The sequence below is a fragment of the Plecotus auritus genome (genome assembly GCF_963455305.1).
Source record: "Plecotus auritus genome assembly, chromosome: 10".
Taxonomy (NCBI): Eukaryota; Metazoa; Chordata; class Mammalia; order Chiroptera; family Vespertilionidae; genus Plecotus; species Plecotus auritus.
Genome location: NC_137785.1, coordinates 7,689,007 through 7,709,434, shown reverse-complemented (window position 1 = coordinate 7,709,434; position 20,428 = coordinate 7,689,007). Strand labels below are relative to the sequence as shown.

General features: G+C 41.8%; 2 protein-coding genes across 2 annotated transcripts in view; both read left to right on the top strand.

Annotated features, from left to right (window-relative positions):
* LOC308235336 (uncharacterized protein) overlaps positions 1-9,681 on the top strand; it is a gene marked incomplete at its 5' end in the record, with an annotated part of 151,511 nt that extends 141,830 nt beyond the window's left edge. The window contains one exon of the mRNA XM_080644088.1: positions 4,471-9,681. The remainder of the gene's footprint in view (positions 1-4,470) is intronic.
* Positions 9,682-17,509: 7,828 nt separating this feature from the next.
* Positions 17,510-20,428, top strand: part of LOC308235333 (uncharacterized protein) — a gene marked incomplete at both ends in the record, with an annotated part of 92,329 nt that continues 89,410 nt past the window's right edge. Inside the window, 2 exons of the mRNA XM_080644084.1 lie at positions 17,510-17,536; positions 18,636-18,762. Coding sequence (XP_080500210.1) covers positions 17,510-17,536; positions 18,636-18,762 — 154 coding nt within the window. The remainder of the gene's footprint in view (positions 17,537-18,635; positions 18,763-20,428) is intronic.

The following is a 20,428-nucleotide window of genomic DNA, read 5'->3' as shown; positions in this document are numbered from 1 at the left end:
CAGATCTTGAAGAAATTATCTTTCCTCTCTTCTGTGGCTTGCATCTTTGTCAAAGATCACTTAAAAGGATGTGCCTGGATTTATTTCTATGTTTTCTCTTCTGTTCTGTTCTGTTTGTATATGTGTCTGTGTTTCTCCAGCAACACACTCTTTGTTTGCTTTATCTTTGTAATAAATTGAAGTCAGGAAGTTTGATGCCACCAGTTTTGTCCTCGCTCAGGATTGCTTTTGTTAATGGAGGTCTTTTGATTCCATTTCCAGATTTTTATTCATTTTTTGTATAATACCGTTGGAGTTATTCCCATTGCATTTAATCTGTAGTTTGCCTTGTGTGCTATAGCTGTCTCCACCATATTTCATTTTCAGATCCATGGAGACAGGTTGTGTTTCAACTGATTTGTGTTTTCTTCCGTTCCTTTCATCAGTGTCTTATAGTACTCACTGTACAGATGTTTCACATTTTGGTTGAATTTATTCCTGCGGATTTTATTGTGTTGGATGCTATTGTAAATTTGATTGCATTTTTCATTTTTCTATCAAAGAATTTATGATTAGTGTGTAGAAATGGAACTGTTGTTTGTTTGATTATTTTGCATCTTGTCATTTTTCTTAATTTAATTTTTTATTTTTCTCTTATCTTCACCTGAATAGTGAGAATATGTTTTCCATTTATTGTTCTTTTAGAGAGAGAGAGAGTGAGAGAGAGAGAGAGAGAGAAACATTGATTGGCTGCCTCCCACATGTGCCTGTACTGAGAGTGGTGATCAGACCTGCAACCCAGGTACCTACCTTTGACTGGCAACAGAAACCTAGCCCTCCAGTGCACAAGCCAGCACTCTCATGAGTGAAGCACAGTGGTGAGGGATATTTATTTATTTATTTATTTATTTATTTAAATATATGTATTTTTTATTTCTGAGAGGAAGAGGAGAGAGAGTTAAAAACATCAATGATGAGAGAGAATCATCCATCAGCTGATTCCTACATGACCCTCACTGGTGATTGAGCTTGCAACCGTACAGGTGTCCTAACAAGGAATCCCATTGTGACCTCCTAGTTTACTGTTCGGCAAAATCATTTGTCATCAGAGCCAAAAATCAATAATACTACGATTGAAATTTCTTTTGAGAGCCAAATTTTTTTAAAAAAATATATTTTATTGATTTTTTACAGAGAGGAAGGGAGAGGGATAGAGAGTTAGAAACATCAATGAGAGAGAAACATCGATCAGCTGCCTCTTGCACGCCCCTTACTGGGGATGTGCCCGCAACCAAGGTACATGCCCTTGACCGGAATCGAACCTGGGACCCTTCAGTCCGCAGGCCGATGCTCTATCCACTGTGCCAAACCAGTTAGGACAAGAGCCAAATTTTTTAATCTTAAACTATATAGGTAGGTACATTTTTATTAACTTAATTAGGGTACCCCTATGCTGGCCTTTGCTCAAAACTCAAGGGGCCAAAGAGCCGCATGTGGCTTGTGTGCCGCAGTTTGTCGATCACTGCCCTAGTTCATGAGTCAGTGCTCAATCAGTGAGACATACGGGGCAGTATTTCTTTTTTAATATATTTTATTGATCTCCTGCAGAGAGGAAGGGAGAGGGATAGAGAGTCAGAAACATCGATGAGAGAGAAACATCGATCAGTTGCCTCCTGAACACCTCCCACTGGGGATGTGCCCGCAACCAAGGCACGTACCCCTGACTGTAATCGAACCTGGGATCCCTCATTCCGCACGCTGACGCTCTGTCCACTGAGCCAAACCGGTTTCGGCCGGGGCAGTATTTCTTTATTGATTTTAGAGACAGGAAGGGAGACAGAGAAAGAAAGAGAGTGAAGCATTGATGTGCTGTTCTACCCATCTGTGCATTCATTGGTTGTCCCCTACATGTGCCCTGATGGGGGATCAGACCCACAACCTTGGTGCATCGGGACCACACGCTCAACAACTGAGCCACCTGGACAGGGCTCTGAATTTGTTTATAAATTTGAGGAGTTCATAGTGGGATCTTAACAAATTTCTCTATGGAGGGTCCTGTCATCTGGTAACATCACCATCTCTTATGATGCATTGTGGTTCCTAGTGACAGGTGTCATGTCTTATCTTTCATTTCTTTTTTTACTTATTTGAGGCTTGGTTTTTGTTTGTTAGTTCGTTTTTGCTTTAGTGTAGCTAAAGGCTTCAACATTTTTATATCTTTTTTTCTTAAATATACCTTTTAGGTATTCCTTTCTTTTTACTTGTCTCCCTTTTATTCATGTTTGTTCTAATATTTATGATTTCTTTCCTTTGAAACCTTTGGGCTTACTTTCCTGTTGTGTTTCCAGTTTCCTGAGGTGCCATGTTCGGTTCTTTGAGATCTTTGTGACAATGGAGGCATTTATGTCTATAAAATTTCACCCTAGAATTACATTTTCTGAATGTTATACATAAGCTTTGGTAGGTTGTCTTATTATTTACTTTGCCTCTAGACTTTTTGAGATCCCCTTTGTTTTTGGCTACCCTGAAATTCTTATATATTTATTTATTATTCCTTTTACATAGAGAGGAGGGGAAATGCAGGGTTGGGGGAGATGAGGGAGAGATATCAATCGGCTGCCATCTGCACACTTGCAAACCGGATATGAAACCCACATTCTGATATGTGCCCTAACTGGGAATTGAACCCTTGACGCTTCGATACACAGGATGATGCTCCAACCAACTGAGCCACACTTGCCAGGGCATTGTGTGATTTTTAAAAACAAAAATCTTAGGTTTTTTGGAGAACAGGCCACTAGGATCAATGAGAAAAGAAGCTCAGTGGCTGATAGTGGTAACGTTGACCCTTAGTTTTTCTTGTTATTTTTATTTAAAATATATTTTTATTGATTTCAGAGATTAAGGGAGAGCGAGAGAGAGATAGAAACATCAATGATGAGAGAGAATCATTGATTGGCTGCCTCTTGCATGCCTCCTAGCAGGGACCGATCCCGCAACTCGGTCTGTGCCTCACTGTCCAGAATCGTACCTTGGACCCTTAAGTCCACAAGCCGATGCTCTATCCACTGAGCCAAACCAGCTAGGGCTGACCCCGTTTTTAAAATACATTTTTATTGATTTATGAGAGGGAGCGTGGAGAGATTGAGGGACACCTTGATGATGAGAGAGTATCACGGATGAGCTGCCCCTGCATGCCCCTACTGGGGACTGAGCCCACAACAAACTGGGCATGTGCCCTTGACTGGAATGGAACCTAGGACCTTTCATCCGCAGACTGACCCTCTTTCCACTGAGCAAACCACCAAGGTGGACCCTTGCTTTATCTATCTATCTATCTATCTATCTATCTATCTATCTATCTATCTACTTACTTACTTTGTTAGTTATTATTAACCCTTGTTTTTGTCCTTAGGTATCTTCAAATGTGTTTGCTCACCCAGTTTCCTGTCATCCTTTCTATGCAGTTGTCCTTTTTTGGTATTCTGTATTACTGTTTGTCTTCATGGTACTCTTATTCCCATTTCCTGTGGGATTTTTTTTCACGGATAGTCGTCTACTTACTCTGGGATGGGGAAAGATTCTCTCTCTCTGATCCAGCCATCTTACTGATGTCACTCTCATAGGTCTTTTGTCTGTGATCTCATTTGTGCTTTGTTGTTCTACCACAGTGCTGACCATCCCTCTTTTTAAGATTGGCATCATTTATCCCATGCAGTGGCTCAACTGGGATTTAAGAGGCAGAATCATTTCTGCATCACAGAAGAAACATGACTTCATTAATGACGGGGTAGACCCAGAGGCAGTCTTGCCTTGGTGAAGGGCTGTGGGGTGGTTTTCACGCCTGGGCTTTTTTCATTCATAACTAGGAACCCATTTTGTTCAACAACATTTTGTTACCATTGCCCCCTCCTCACCCAATTCTACTTCTTCTTGCTTAATGTTGACACTTTGCGTATGACTCAGTTTTAATAGTGATCATTCTACACAGATTCCCAGCCCATGGATAACCTTTTCCTGTTTAAACTTTGCACCTCTACCTCTTTCACACATCTCGCTTTACTGCACTCCAATGATGTTTCATGCCTACAGAGCCTTGGAGTGCACACGTGTTATATTGACACTGAACATGACGTGCTCAAATATGATTGTTAGTTTATGGGTTTGAACACATTGGAATTATTCTACACAGACTCACATCGCCAGCATGAAAGGTCCTAAAGGAAGCCCTTTGTGGAGTAATAATGAGTAGACCCTGCCTCTCCTTTTTGTCCCAGCCTATGCTTCTGTCCTCCCTTGGTGAGATTTTCATCATCCAGGGTCCTTTTGGGCCATGGTATATATAACAGCCATTTCCTGAGAGTCTCACTTACTTCTCTTGTAAATCATTGTATGGAATCATGTCCAGTCATGAAAGATAAACATTTGTGGTGTACACATTCTGTTTTTATCAGGTCAATATGCACTTTACCTACATTTATTTTTGTTCAGGTTGCTGCTGTGGAGAAGAGAATGTGGAGGCCCCGACTGAACAGAAGGTTTCTGTAAGAGTGTCAGAGGCAAGGAATCCCAAGATAGCCTTGTCTTCCCAGAAGAGCCACCCCTGTGCGAGTTGTGAGCTGGTCTTGGGAAACATTTTCCACGTGATGGATGGGCAGGGAACACAACACGGACAGATACTGTTGAGGTGTGGCGTATGTGCAAAACGGTTTTACTTCTGTTTAAAATTTCAGCAACAGCATGTGAGAGAGAAGACTTTCAATACAGGTGTGAATGGGATCTCACTTGCAAACAGCTGCCATTTCAATGTGTCCCAGAATCATATCACATGCGGGGAGGTTGGGCAGGGTGTGCTTACTGGATCAGGACATCTCCATCTAAAAGCTACTCACACCTGGGACATTCCAAATGCTATTGCGACATGTGGGATGATGTTACAAAGGAGAAAAAATGATTACACCAGGAAAGAATGTAAGGAAGACATTACTTGCACCCACATGTTTATTCAGGAAAAGGGTGTCCATGTTGGAAGTCAGTGTTTTGTGAGCTCTGAATGTGGAAAATATTTTACCAAATTATCTAGCTTTCATTATCAACAGCGAGGTCACACTGGAGAAAGGCCTTATCACTGCAGTGAATGTGGGAAATATTTTACCAGGATCGGTGATCTTCATTGTCATCAGAGATTTCATATAGGAGAAAAGCCTTATAAATGCAGTGAATGTGGGAAATCTTTTTCTCGTAACAATAGTCTCCGATATCATCAGATAATTCACACTGGAGAAAAGCCTTATAGATGTAGTGAATGTGGAAAATATTTTACAAGTAGCAATGGTCTCCAATATCATCAGAGAGTACACACTGGAGAAAAGCCTTATCAATGCAGTGAATGTGGAAAATATTTTACAGGGAGAAATGCTCTCCAGTATCATCAGAGAATTCACACTGGAGAAAAGCCTTATCAATGCAGTGAATGTGGAAAATATTTTACTGCTAAGACCAACCTTCATCATCATCATCAGAGAGTTCATACGGGTGAAAAGCCTTATAAATGCAGTGAATGTGGAAAATCTTTTACAGGGAGCAATGCTCTCCAATATCATCAGAGAGTTCACACTGGAGAAAAGCCTTATAAATGTAGTGAATGTGGAAAATCTTTTACATGTAGCAGTGGTCTCCAATATCATCAGAGACTTCATACGGGAGAAAAGCCTTATCAATGCAGTGAGTGTGAGAAATCTTTTACTACTAGCAGTGACCTTCATCGTCATCAGAGAATTCACACTGGAGAAAAGCCTTATCAATGCAGTGAATGTGGAAAATTTTTTAGTGCTAAAACCATCCTCAATCAACATCTGAGTGTTCATATGGGAGAAAAGCCTTATAAGTGCAGTCAATGTGGGAAGTCTTTTAACCGGAGCATTGCCCTTTGTTATCATCACAGACTTCATACAGGAGAAAAGCCTTATAATTGCAGTGAATGTGGGAAATCTTTTCAAAGTAGCTGTGGTCTCCAATATCATCAGAGAGTTCACACAGGAGAAAAGCCTTATCACTGCAGTGAATGTGGAAAATCTTTTACGTCTAAGACCATCCTTCATGAACATCAGAGAGTTCATACGGGAGAAAAGCCTTATAAATGCAGTGAATGTGGGAAATCTTTTACCCAGAGTAGTGGACTTCGTTATCACCAGAGAGTTCACACGGGAGAAAAGCCTTATAATTGCAGTGGATGTGGAAAATCTTTTAAAAGTAGCAGTGCTTTTCAATATCACAAGGGAGTTCACACTGGAGAAAGCCATTATGAGTGCAATTAATGTGAGGTAACTAAATTTGCTGTCCGCATGAGAGTCCAAATATGAGAAATTTCTTAGATGTGTAGGAAATGTAGTTTCTTAGTTTGGACTTAACAATAGTACAAGAAAATTTGTGAATCCTCATTTTTCTGAGTTGTATCTCATATATTTAATCACCTATATTAGGTAAAGTTCCCCTAAGTGTTTTTGCTGTTGTGTTTGTGTGTTTTTATGTTGGAACACTATGTAATTATGTTGCACTTTCTAACATACAGAGATGTCCTGCCAGGTCTATGTCACTGCATATTTCTATTGCTGAAGGTATTTCACCTCAACCACCGATCAGGTCCCTACAGATGGCATCAATCACCATCCTCGCTTGACCAGGGAAGCAAACTCTGTTGTCTAATTTGTTGAAGAAAATTAGGAATACCAGAGCTCTTAGTTTTTCCTTGTTTCCCTGTCATGCGTTGTTACATAGGACTCATCCCTGTTGGCGCCAGGAAACATAATGTTGCTGAGGGACTACCATTTTCAGGGACAAGATTGCCCTACAAGCCAGTGATGAATTTATTGAGTGCCTAAGTCTTCAATGGGAGACCTTTCTATGCCCCTGATTCTATTATATTCACCAGTTTATTCTGTTCATCAGATTTTTTTATTCACTTGATTTTTAGATTAACTTGTTGATAGGTATTAGGTATGTATTTGTTGTTCATAATTTTTATCTTTACTTTTTTCTTCTTCTTCCTCTTCTTTAAGAATACCTTTCAGCATTTCCTATAATACTGGTTTGGTAATGATGGACTCCTTTAGCTTTTTCTTATCTTTGAAGCTCTTTATCTGACCTTCCATTCTGAATCATAGCTTTGCTGGGTAGAGTAATCTTGGTTGTAGGTTCTTGCTATTCATCACTTTGAATATTTCTTGCCACTCCCGTCTGGCCTGCATAGTTTCTGTTGAGAAATCAGCTGACAGTCGTATGGGTGCTCCCTTGTAGGTAACTAACTGTTTTTCTCTTGCTGCTTTTAATATTCTCTCTTTGTCTTTTGCTCTTGGCATTTTAATTATGATGTGTCTTGGTGTGGTCCTCTTTGGATTCCTTTTGTTTGGGGTTATGTACGCTTCCTGGACTTGTAAGTCTATTTCTTTTACCATGTGGGGTAAGTTTTCGGTCATTATTTCTTCAATAGGTTTTCAGTATCTTGCTCTCTCTCTTCTTCTGGCACACCATAATTCTGGTATTGGTACGCTTGAAGTTGTCCCAGAGGCTCCTTACACTATCTTCATATTGTTGGATTCTTTTTTCTTTATGCTTTTCCGGTTGAGTGTTTTTTGCTTCTTCGTATTTCAAATCTTTGACTTGGTTCTTGCAATCCTCTAGTCTGCTTTTAGGTCTCTGTATAAATTTTTTTATTTCAGTTAGTGTATGCTTAATTTCTAGTTGATCCTTTTTCATATCCTGGAGGGTCTCATTAAATTTATCCCTTTCTAGGAAATTCTTGAAAAACCTTATAACCGTGGTTTTGAACTCTATATCCAGTCGTTTACTTTCCTCCTTTTCCTTCATTTGTGACCTGCCTCTTTGTTTCCGCATTTTGGCTGCTTCCCTGAGTTGATGGAGTGGCTTTGTGTGCTAGGTGTCCTATAGGGCCCAGTGGCTCAGCCTCCCCAGTTACCTGAGGTGGACACTCTTGGTGTGCCCCTTTGTGGGCTGTGTGTGCAGTCTTGTTGTAGTTAAGCCTAGATTGTTGTTAGTATCACTGCGGGGGTTGACCTCCAGGACAGTTGGCTGTGAGGATCAGCTGTGTCTCCGCTGGGAGAGCTTCTGTGCTCAGCTTGGATGGGGCGGAGTCTCAGGGTAGAGCAGACAGCCTTGGTTTCCTGTCAGCCCTGCCCTACGAGGCCCCTGTGTCTCAGTGTCCCCAGGCAATGGTGCACGCACCTGTGAGAGAAGGCTGCCCTCGAGTTTCGCCCGTTGCCAGACAGTCCAGTTTCTCCTCGAATGAGTCTGGGTTCCCAAAAGTCTCATCCAGAACTGGATTTCAGTGCAGTCGGGAGGTTTTGATTCCCTCCCGAAGGAGACAGCTAGCCCCGCGCTTGCTGCCCGCCCTCTCCGCACGCAGCGAGCAAGCCATCCCAGTATTCAGCCGCCCGCCCTTTCCACAGATGCGGTTCTCCGCACCTCTGTCCTCCACAGCTCCTCTGGGTCTCAGTGTTCTTTTATCTTTCCTTCTAGTTGTAGAACTTCGACTCAGCCAGCTTTCCGGTGATTCTGGATGATGTCCGCTCTGTCTTCCAGTTGCAGTTTTGAAATTGTTGTGCGAGGCAGAAGTATAGGTGTTGACCTATGCCGCCATCTTGGTTTCTCCTCCAGGATTTATTTTGAATCAGAGACAAAAGGAGCGGTGTTTACACAGACCTGAGGGACTCCAGGGATGTTTATCTTCTGTGGAGCAGTCATTGTCAATGATTATAGTCAGGAAATTTTGTGTCTCCTGTAGCTTCTCAGAAGTTCCCATCAGAGCCATTGGTGTGCTGGCAGCAGAACAAAGATTGAGAGAAGGCTGTCTTTAGTCTAGGAATGTGGCTTTTGTGGGTTTGGGTGAAAGTTTTTCATTGTTTGTTACATTTTCTCTCACTGAGATGAGACTCTCACCCAGAGGGCATAAGTATGTGGATTGAATATAATGTTTATATTATTTAGGGCAATAAACTATTCTTTAAAAATAAAAAATAAACCTTTTTCTAGCCGGTTTGGATCAGTGGATTGAGCGTCAGTCAGCGAAGTAAACGGTCCCAGATTCGATACCGGCCAAGGGCACCTGTCTGGGTTGGGGGCTGAATCCCCAGTAGTGGGCGTGCAGGAGGTGCAATCAATTATTGACTCTCCCTCTCCCTCCCTGAAATCAATAAGGAAATAAGTTTAAAAACAAAAAACATCAGTGTCTAGGAGCATGTCTCACTGAGAATGGAGTGACTCAATCAATAGCCGAGCTCTATAGTATGCCAATAAGGAATAAAGATTGTTTTAAAAAACGAAATAAAATAAACCTTAACTGATTGTACTTTTTTGCACTTTTCCAGCAGTGTGTGAGGGATTCACATTCTTCACATCCTAGAGAATATATTGTTTGGTCAATCATTCTTTATTTAAACATTTTATTTTGTAAGTTCGTCATACTCCCTCAGTTTGATTGTGCTTTTTCTAGAAATTTATGGTGAGTCTTTTCTCAGATGTATATTTCCTGTGTCTACATCTTTGTTAAAACCTCTGATCGTATGTTCTGCTTAATGTTTTATGAGTTTTGGCAATTTTGTTGAACAAAAAGACAATGGAATAACAAATATGGATGTTAGAATTTCACTCATTTTGTTCCTTTTTGATTTAGGAAATAAATTTTTGTATTGGTATAATGTGTTTTAATAATTTTTACATTTTAAAAATATATATTTTCAGATATTTTAAAAATGTTTCCTATTGATTTCAGAGAGTAAGGGAGAGGGAGAGAGATATAGAATCATTAATAATGAGAGAGAATTATTAATGGGCTATCTCCTACACTCTGCTGTTGGGAATGGTCCCAGCAACCCAGGCATGTGCCCTGATGAGAAATCGAATGGGGGACATCTTCGTGCATATGCCAATGCTTAACCACTGAGCAACACCAGCTAGAAATTATTTAGTTTTTAAATGCTATGCACAATGCAGTGAACACTTTTAATTTTATTATTTTTTATTTTTTAAAAAAATATATTTTATTGATTTTTTACAGAGAGGAAGGGAGAGGGCTAGAGAGTTAGAAACATCGATGAGAGAGAAACATCGATCAGCTGCCTCCTGCACAACTCCCACTGGAGATGTGCCCGCAACCAAGGTACATGCCCTTGACCGGAATCGAACCCGGGACCCTTCAGTCCGCAGGCCGACGCTCTATCCACTGAGCCAAACCGGTTTCTGCAACACTTTTAATTTTAACCCGCACTCCTAACATTCTCCACCACCTTCAGAAGAGCAACCTTAAAAAACATTCTCAGGACAGGAACCCTTCACTTCCCCAGGGCCAACACGCACCTTTGTGTTTAAGGGCTTTTGAGAAAGAACTGGGGCCTTTCTGAACGCGCTGACCCACCTGCAGGGAGGCAGTACTGTGGGCACTAAGGTCTCAGTGTTGGGCCTCCAACCTGGAATCTCCAGGACACTCAGTACAGCTCCCTGCCCCTCAGTTGGCTAAATGTGACATGACGCTGATAAAGGGACTTAGCTAGGACTGTGAGGATCAATAAAAGTTACAAACTTGGTACTTGCCTGGGCCAGGGTTCCAGAGATCACTTTTTGAGCATTTTCTCTTTTAAGTCTCACAATAACCTGGGAAATCTAAACTGATATTGAACTGTTGGGAACATCCTCGATTACAGAAATGATGAAGATTTTCCAAGTTTACTTAACAAACAATACCAAGGCTGAACAGCAGACTCTGCGTGATAGATGAATGATTACTCTGACCCTTTTTTTGTGTGAAAGATCGGGCTAAGGGACTGCCTGGATATTAGAACGAAACAGCCCCGTTCGCCTGCCTCCTTAGGCTTTTATTGTAACAACAGCTTGAATTAAAATTAACTATTAGAGACTATCAGTAGGGTAAGCATCCTTGGGAACACACATGTGTCTGCAGTGTGTTTTAACAAAGACATCTAAAGACTAAGCATAAAGGTTGTAGTGAACAGCCAGGTGCATCTACGTACACAGACTTGCTTCCCCATACCTCCCCCTATTTTGTTTTGCTGGGTGTAGAAGACAGAGGGAGGAGGCAAACTTTCTGCTTTGGAATATCAGGTTCCTCAAAGAATGTTCACTTCTCAAGTTCGTTTTTGTAGACTATAAGAAAAACAAAAAGAATTATAATGACACCAATGGTTAGTCCCATTAAGAAGACAGGGTGCATACCAGCATTAAATCCTGCCTTTTAGGAAACTGTAGGGGACAGGATTATAAAGGCGAAGGGGCTAGGGTGAGAAATACAGCTACGTGCAGGTCACAGTGTCCTTAGACATCAGCTATTGTAATTAGTTATCAGGCGATGAAGCAATGTTGATGAGATGACATTTTGTCTTGTGAGTTGGTCTGACACTGCTTATTGGTTCTGCTTGCTGGATTCACAGCTGTGTCACCTCCCTAATTACTTGGCACAGGCCTTAAAAAGAAGACTTTAATGAAAACTTAATCCTCCCTTCACATATGAGAAACTTGGCCCTTTATTCACATAAGTATATGTATTCTAAGATTTAAAATAATATGATTACTTTTTAGATTAATTCAGGTGCTCTATAAAATTTATTTTTCAGTATACTTATAATTTTCTTTTAACAAATCTCTTCATAACCCTTTTATCTCTTTCAAAAACATTCTCATAACTTTTATAATTACTCCTACGTGTTCCTGTTCCCATATCTTTCTATTCCATTCTTTACATCCCTTCTCACTATTTTTATTTCCTCAACTCTAATTCTTTACAGATCCTCTGCTACTTACACAAACACTTCAGTTTGTCAATTTACTTTCTTTTCCCTTTATCTCTGTACCCTCTATTATGTCTAAACTATCTCTACCTTCTTTCTCATTAGTTAGAATTAAATGTCAGTTCTACACCGGTTCCTTCATTGCCAGCTTCAGAGCAGTTGCAGTGGTGAGAAGTATGTCTCAGGGTCCATCTCTCCTCCAGTCCTTGCTCTGCTCATGTCTGTCTAACTGCCTACGATATCCCCCTCAAGGATCTTGGCTCTGAATTCTTTTTAGGGACAGGGGACGCCAGGTTTTTTCTGAGACTGCTTCCTGCTGAAGAGGGATTGAAGGATTCTCTCGGAACCAAGAGGTCCTTGCTCTCTGTCAGAGGGAAGATGAGGCCTGGGTACAGAAGGAGATGGCAATGGTGCCTGAGGTGGTATTCCCCAGGTGAAGTAGGGCTTGTAACCTGGTGGAGACAAACTGCTATAAAATTTTTTACCATTTAGAACAGTATGAATTATGACATGTTTTAGTGGAAGAAGAACACATTTTCGTTCCAATAATTTCCTGTTGAAACAATTTCTCTTCCAAAAATTACCCTTATTTTTATTATTAATGAGCCAAATTAAGACCAATTTATTGACTGAATTATGTCTAGTTACAATTTGTTCTGATTGTTTGAACACAACAAGAATAAAAGTTGGTGATATAGGCTATTTTTCAACAATCTATATATACGCTTTGCCGAAATCTCATTTGAAAGACCACCATTAACCACGTGGCCAAGCAAGGTACCCGGCTATTTATCCAAGGGGCTTATGAGCTTCAAAGTCAGTCTTCATTCCTTAGAGCTTTCTGATGACATCCAGAGTCATGACATGTCTCTTTCAGACATGACATTCCAGCAACGTTTTGGTTAATGAAGCTACACTTAGACACTGATTTATGTCCTGTTATGAAGAAACCAGATTCTTATTGGATTTATGCAAACAAATACATTGCCATGAGCACAATAATGACCCAAACTATAATTATATTTAGTTCATTTAGTCCTATGATTAAATTCTGTTTCTGCTTATTTTTCTTGCTAGTATTTCTATAAATCTACATACTCTATAGAGTTCTATTAATTTTCATCCAATTTAAGAGGATGAGCTGAAAGTTTATTCTCAGAGATATGTAGCTTAAAATAAATCAGACCTTAGTATGGATCTTACCGAAGATATAACATTTTTCCAAACGCATCATAACAAAACAGTGACCATCTCTAAATGACAAGAAATTTAAAATGATATGGTTATTGATTTGATTATAATACAAATGACATAGAATCTTGTCCTATCTGTAAAACACAATATTCCAGAATATTATAAATTATAACAGTTATAAATGAAAGCATATTAGAATCTATTTAATATGCATATATAAATAGAATATAATTGTTATTTTCTTATTTGACAGAGCTTCCCATATAACTTAAGCATAAAATTTTCCTTCATGAGCCCTAACTGGTTTGGCTCAGGGGCTAGAGCATCGGCCTGCAGACTCAAGGGTCCCAGGTTCAATTCTGGTCAAGGGCATGTACCTTGGCTGCGGGCACATACCCAGTAGGGAGTGTGCAGGAGGCAGCTGATCAACATTTCTCTCTCATCGATGTTTCTAATTCTCTCTCCCTCTCCTTTTCTCTCTATAAAAAATTAATAAAATATATTTTTAAAAAATTTTTCCTTCATGAGGAGAGAAAGCAAACCCTTGAGGCATTCCAGGGCCCACTGGAATGACCTAAATCCAATTGTAGGCGAAGGAAAAGTTTCTTAAAATTAAAACCCTGGCCGAAACCAGTTTGGCTCAGTGGATAGAGCGTCAGCCTGCGGAATGAAAGGTCCCAGGTTCGATTCCGGTCAAGGGCATGTACTTTGGTTGCGGGCACATCTCCAGTAGGAGGTGTGCAGGAGGCAGCTGATCGATGTTTCTCTCTCATCGATGTTTCTAACTCTATCCCTCTCCCTTCCTCTCTGTAAAATATCAATAAAATATATTTAAAAAAAAATTAAAACCCTGGGAAGGTAGTCAAATACATTAGACAAAAAGATTATACATTGTTATTATTAAACAGTATTACGTAATCTATTCATTTAAAGTAATCAAGTTCCTGATTAACATAACATAACTGTTTGAATAATATATATAAAACCTTTTCTTCCTAGGCAAATACAGGAAAAAAATATTTTTCCCTCTATTCAGAAATAGGCTTCTTTTTCCAATGGAAATTATCCTAACATTCTTAAGAAGTATAACGGAGGTAATAAATTCCTTAGCTGAGAAACAGTCCCCTCGAACTTGGAAATCCCCAGTCGGCTCCAATGACTTACTGCACGGTTACTTTCATTTTCATACTCTTTAATTTTGAGGTTTGCTTCGCATCTGCCTGCGTTCCTGGGTCCTCACATGGGGAACCACCTGTGGGGGCTGAGCAGCAGACCCTGAGCAAAGGCGGAATGATTACTCTGTCACGTTTCTGTGAAAGAGAGGACTAAGGGACTGCCTGGGTATAGGAACCAAACAGCCTCGTTCACCTGCCTCTTTAGGCTTTTATTGTAACAACACCTTGAACTAAAATTAACTATTAGATACTATCAGTAGGGTAAGCATCCTTGGGAACAGACATGTGTCTGCAGTGTCCTTTAATCAAGGACATGTAAAGACTAAGCATAATGATTCTGGTAAACACCCAGGGGCTTGCACATATACAGGCTTGCTTCCCCACAAAATAAGTGTCAGATATAATGGCTGGATTCCAACCCAGTGTTGGGCCTTGGATTGCCAGTGGGGACAAGGGCCTGGGTATAGACTAGATCGCTAGAAGGGGTGTGCACAAGGCTGCTGGCCAAGGTAAAACTCTCACATAGATGTTTCTCTCCCACTCTCTAATACTCTCAAAATGAGTACAATATTCTTGAAAATGAATATAAATTGATTGTGCATTTTTGCATTATATTAGCAGTATGTGAGGGTTTCACATTCTTCACATCCTAGAGAATATTTTGTCAATCATTTTTGTTTAAACTTTTTTTTTTTTTTTTGCTAACTTTGTCATGCTTCCTCACTGGCTTTTTTATTGTATTTTCTTTTTTTTTTTTTAGGAAATTACCGTGAATCTTATCACAGATGTGCATTTGCTGTGTATGTATCTTTGTTAAAACATCTGATCCTCCAGACAGGTCCAGATGAAACAGGAAGGTGATATATTAGGCACTTGTAAAGCAAATAGATGGTGTGAGACCATGTTTTGTTGTTCCTCAGAAGTTATCCCATCACACTCTTACATTTGTGTTCTGACCCCCCTATATACTTTATATGACGTATGTAGGGGGTATTGTATATTTTCGCCAAGAATATGACATGTATCTCGAAAAAAAGTTTACGTAATAAATTTTTTTTCTTTCTGGGATATTGTATATTTTCGCCAAGAATATGACATGTATCTCGAAAAAAAGTTTACGTAATAAATTTTTTTTCTTTTTCTTTTTCTTGTTAACCCTCAACCTCAGTGATTTTTCCATTGATTTTTAGAGAGTAGAAGGAGGTGGAGAGACACACACAGAGAGAGAGAAACATCTGTGTGTGATAGACAAATCATTTTCTGGGCTCCTGCACATGCCCTAACCTGGCTGGGTAATGAGCCCCCAAGGAGGTACAGGCCCTTGCCCAGAATGAAAGCCTTGACCCCTCAGTCCACAGGCCAAGGCTCCATCCTTTGAGCTGAACTATTTGTTGTATAGATGCCTACCATGCTGGCACCATTCAAGGTTTGGAAAGTGGGCATCTGCACCTGAGATATAGATTTTGGACCCTAGGGTCTCACAACGTTGCTTGGAAATAATTATTTCACCTGTTAATGCAGTTCCAGTGTCTGCATGTGGAATGAACAGTATTTATGGAAGAGAATATTGCTAGAGCAAACTATAGAAAGGCCTAATGGAGTTATACAATGAATAGCATTTATATACCTAGAAGACAAAAGGCTCTATGAAGCTTACAACAGGTAGGTCTCAATAGGTGGTAAATTAAAGACACTGATTCCCAAGAGGTGAGAGAATTAACTTCAGATATGGCTATGCTGAAACATTGGCTACCATGAAATTCTTTTTTCTACAAATGTGAGGCTTCCTCATTCATGACAACTTGAGGAAAATATAGTGAGCTGAGAAAATGTAATACGGTGTGAGCAGAAAAATGTAGAACTGTGGAAGTAAAGCCACAGCATGATTTTTCATGATGTCAACCACATTTTTTTATTTTATTTTATTTTATTATTTTTTTTCAGAGAGGAAGAGAGAGGAGAGGGATAGAGACCTGGAAACATAGATCAGCTGCCTCCTGCACACCCCCTACTGCGGGTGTGCCCTTGACCGGAATCGAACCTGGGACCTTTCAGTCCGCAGGCCGACACTCTATCCACTGAGCCACACCGGTTTCCGCGCGTCAACCACCTTTTACTAAGGATCCCATCTGCTTCTGAGGCTGAACTGGCACGTGTTACACAGCAGTGCATAAAGACACGTGTTCCCAACAAGGCTTGTTCAAAGGCTTTATGGAAGGAGGAACAAATCATTGAAAAAAAAATATTCTCTGTGATAGTGAATCATTGGGTGACGGGGCTGTGGAGATATGAAATGAGCAGCACTCTGGAATGAGGAGCATTGGATGTGAGAATGTTAAAACCCACATTGAAAGTAGGTGAGCCTCTATTTATAATCCTTCACTCAGGTGACCTGTCCCTTGCTCTTGATTGGAACTAAGGGGCACAGTCTTTGGCGATTGGGGAATTCTAAGGGAGGGGTTGGCCTTTGCTGTTTCAAGACTGACAGCCCCCAGGGGGGAGCTGCAAGCCATGGGGGCAACATGGCCGCCTCCAAGTCATGCAGTCCAAAATGGCGTCTGTCTAAACTGTTCTTTGACAGAGAAGATTATTTGTTTAAACTCACACCCATAGTCCATGCTGTAACCACTAATCAAACTGGATAGGTCTGTGGGATGTTCTTGTGTACTATTTGTAACATACATATATGGTGGTGTAAGTACGTCATTTGTGTCCTAAAACTCTCCAGACTGTAATGCAGGCATTCCGCTATATTATGACGAGCTGCATTGGTCTCACAGATAATGTGTTTTCATAAAAAGGACTCCAGTCCCTTTACCAGGAAAATGACAACTCTTTTTTAGCCATTTTCAAGATGTCTCTTTCACGAGGAAGGTCATTTCCCAGTGTCCCTACCAGCAGATGGCGGTGTTGTCCTTGGACTGATATGGAGAAACCTTCCATCACCATCTTGGACTCTGGAACACACATTACCCAGAAGGCCTTGTGAGGAATACCGCCAGCTTAGCCAATGAAGGGTCAGAAAAAGCTTTTCTCTTGCATCACTCGCGGTCTGGGGCGGGACTTCCGGTGATCTCTAGGTGGCTATTGGTCTTGACTCAGAGTCTACTCCTGTACAGGGTGGGAGGCTCCAGGCGGCGGCGGCGGCGGTGGCAGATCCTCGGAGGGAGAAGGTCCGCGTCCTTTCCGGCTCAGCTCGCACCTGGGAGTGAAATTCGCTGAGGCCTCCGGGTTACCCACGTCCGTGACGGAACAGAGACCCTTTCCTCCCCCTTCCACCGCCCCTGCTCCTTCCCGGCCTCTCCGGCCTCTCCGGCCTGGATCCGCGCACAGCGTCCAATGGCAATGGCCTCGCTCAGGTGCTCAGCTGAGGTGAGTTCGCGTCCCCCTCCCCGCCACACCTGCCTCACCGCCTCCTTCCACTCCACCCAGCAGCCTGGGGTCAGGGCGCCTGTCACGTCCTGCAGCTCAGGTCCCGGTCAAGGACCCTGAGGAAGGTGGAGGGGAGAGAGGAGTGTTGTGAGTTCCGAGGACACAGGAAGTGCAGGGCAGAGTGGACAGGGGTGACTTGTATCTGAAATTCCCCTGCGGATGTGGGTGGTGAGTATTGAATCCAAGGTCAGAGACGGGCATGGAGGATTTCAGAGCCGCCCGCCCTGCTCTCCCCAGGCTGTGGGGTCCACCAGGAATCGGGCTGTGCTAGATCCTTCTGAAACCTCTCAAGCACTCTCTGGATGCCATATGCCAAGGTCATGGGTGAGTCCAGAGAGGTCCTGTGCTGTGGAGCAGGAAGGTGGCAGCTGAGGCAGTGAATCTGGGGTCTGAAGTTGTGATGAGGTCAGACATTACACAGTGGTGTGCACATCTGGAGGAAGTGCGCTGATGGTACTGGAAACCTGGTATTGGGACTTTAAAAAAATATTTTTTAAAATTGATTTCAGAGAGGAAAGGAGAGGGGGAGAGGGAAGACAGAGAGAGAAAGAGAGAGAAACATTATTGATGAGAGAATCATCCATAGGCTGCCTCTGGAAGCCCGCACTGGGTATGGAGTCTGCAACCCGGGCATGTGTCCTTGATTAGAATCCAACCCGGGATCCTTCAGTCCACAGCCCAAAACTCTGTCCAGTGAGACAAACCCGCCAGGGCTGGTATGAGGACTCTAGGATGAAGCATAAACCCTTGGCTTTGTCTTGGAGGCATGAACTGGGAGACTGCAGTGGTATTGCTTGGCAGGAAGGCTGGCGTCCTGCAGGCATCGCCCAGAGCTTAGATGGAGTTTGTCTGCTGTCCCTCTTCCCAACAGTGACGAATGGGACTGTGGTAAGAGAGCAGCCAGCACAGCATTAGAACCTGGTGTCCACACTAAACTGGGGAGCCCTGGAGGAGGTTGAGGGTGAGGAAGATGTGTAAGGGGTAGGATTGCTAGTTCTCAAAATTTCAATTATGGTTTAAATTGTCTCCATTCTGACAGGTTGGCGTGACCTTTGAGGACATTGCCCTGTACTTCTCCAGGGAGGAATGGAGCCTCCTTGATGAGGATCAGAGACGTCTGTACCTGAATGTGATGCTGGAGAACTTTGAACTTCTGTCCTCCTTGGGTAAGACACTCACTCTGGCTCGTTCCTGGGACTTGGCTTTGCATTTCCTATGCCCCCTCACCTACAGGGGTGCTCTGTCCTCACCTATGAACTGAACACGTTGCTGGATTCGTCTAGTTTTCTGGGTTTTTGCTGTGCCTGGCAGGGTTGGTTTGATTGCACTGCTCCCTTCTATACTTTTAATCACAACACCTGCCGTACCGAACTGGTAGGGAGGGTTTGTGGGTGGTTGTGTGTCAGGGAGACTAATGGATTCCAGTTGAGTAGTGAGCAAGAGCATATTCCTTATTCCTGTTGGTCATTTCTACGTATTTTTTTAAGTAGTGTCTATTCCTTTTTTTTTTTTTTAAATATATTTTACTGATTTTTTACAGAGTAAGGGAGAGGGATAGAGAGTCAGAAACATCAATGAGAGAGCAACATGGATTAGCTGCCTCCTGCACACCCCCCACTGGGGATGTGCCCGCAACCAAGGTACACGCCCCTAACCGGAATCGAACCTCAGTCCCTTCAGTCCACAGGCCGACGCTCTATCCACTGAGCCAAACCGGCCAGGGCCCTATTTTATTTGTAAATATTTTTTAATTGATTTCAGAGAATAAGAGTGGGGGAGAGATAGACAGAGAGAGACATCAATGATGAGAGAGAATTATAGATTGGGTATCTTCTGCATGCCTCCTACTGGGGATCCAGCCTACAACCCGGTCATGTACCCTGACTATGAACCTAACCGTGACCTACTGGGGTCACGGATGGATGCTCACCCCCTAGGCCAAACCAGCCAGGGCTTTAGTCCTATTGTTAACCATATTTATTTATTTGCTATTGTGTGTGTTGTTGTTGTTTTTAATATTTTTTTCAATTGAGTTTTTTATAGAGTGGAATAGAGAGGGATAGAGAGTTAGAAACATCAGTGAGAGAGAAACATTGATCAGCTGCCTCTTGCACACCCCCTACTGGGGATGTGCCCGCATCTAAGGTACATGCCCTTGACCGGAATTGAACCTGAGACCCTTCAGTCCACAGGCCGAACTATCCACTGAGCCATGCGGATTGGGCGCTATTGATGATGTTTTGAATACTTTTTCTAGTTTATAATAAAATACATCTCCCTTTGCTTATGTTTAATAGTGCTTTCCAAATATTTAATTTTTTAAAAAATGAATCTTTATTGTTCATATTATTACAGTATTTCCTCTTCCCCACCCCCCCCCTTAGCTCCCCTCCACCCGGTTCCCACTTCACCCTCTGCCCTTACGCTCCCCCACCCACTGACCTCATCCTTAGGTGTACAATTTTTGTCCAGTCTTTTCCCACACCCCCCACTCCCCTTTTCCCCCGAGAATTGTCCTTCCACTCCCTTTCTATACTCCTGATTCTATTATATTCACCAGTTAATACTGTTCCTCAGTTTTTTTATTTCCTTGGTTTTTAGATTCACTCGTTGATAGATACATATTTGTTGTTCATAATTTTTATCTTTATATTTTTCTTCTTCTTCCTCTTATTAAAGAATACCTTTCAGCATTTCATATATTTCTGGTTTGGTGGTGATGAATTCCTTTAGCTTTTTCTTATCTCTGAAGCTCTTTATCTGACCTTCAATTCTGAATGATAGCTTTGCTGGGTAGAGTAATCTTGGTTGTAGGTTCTTGCTATTCATCAC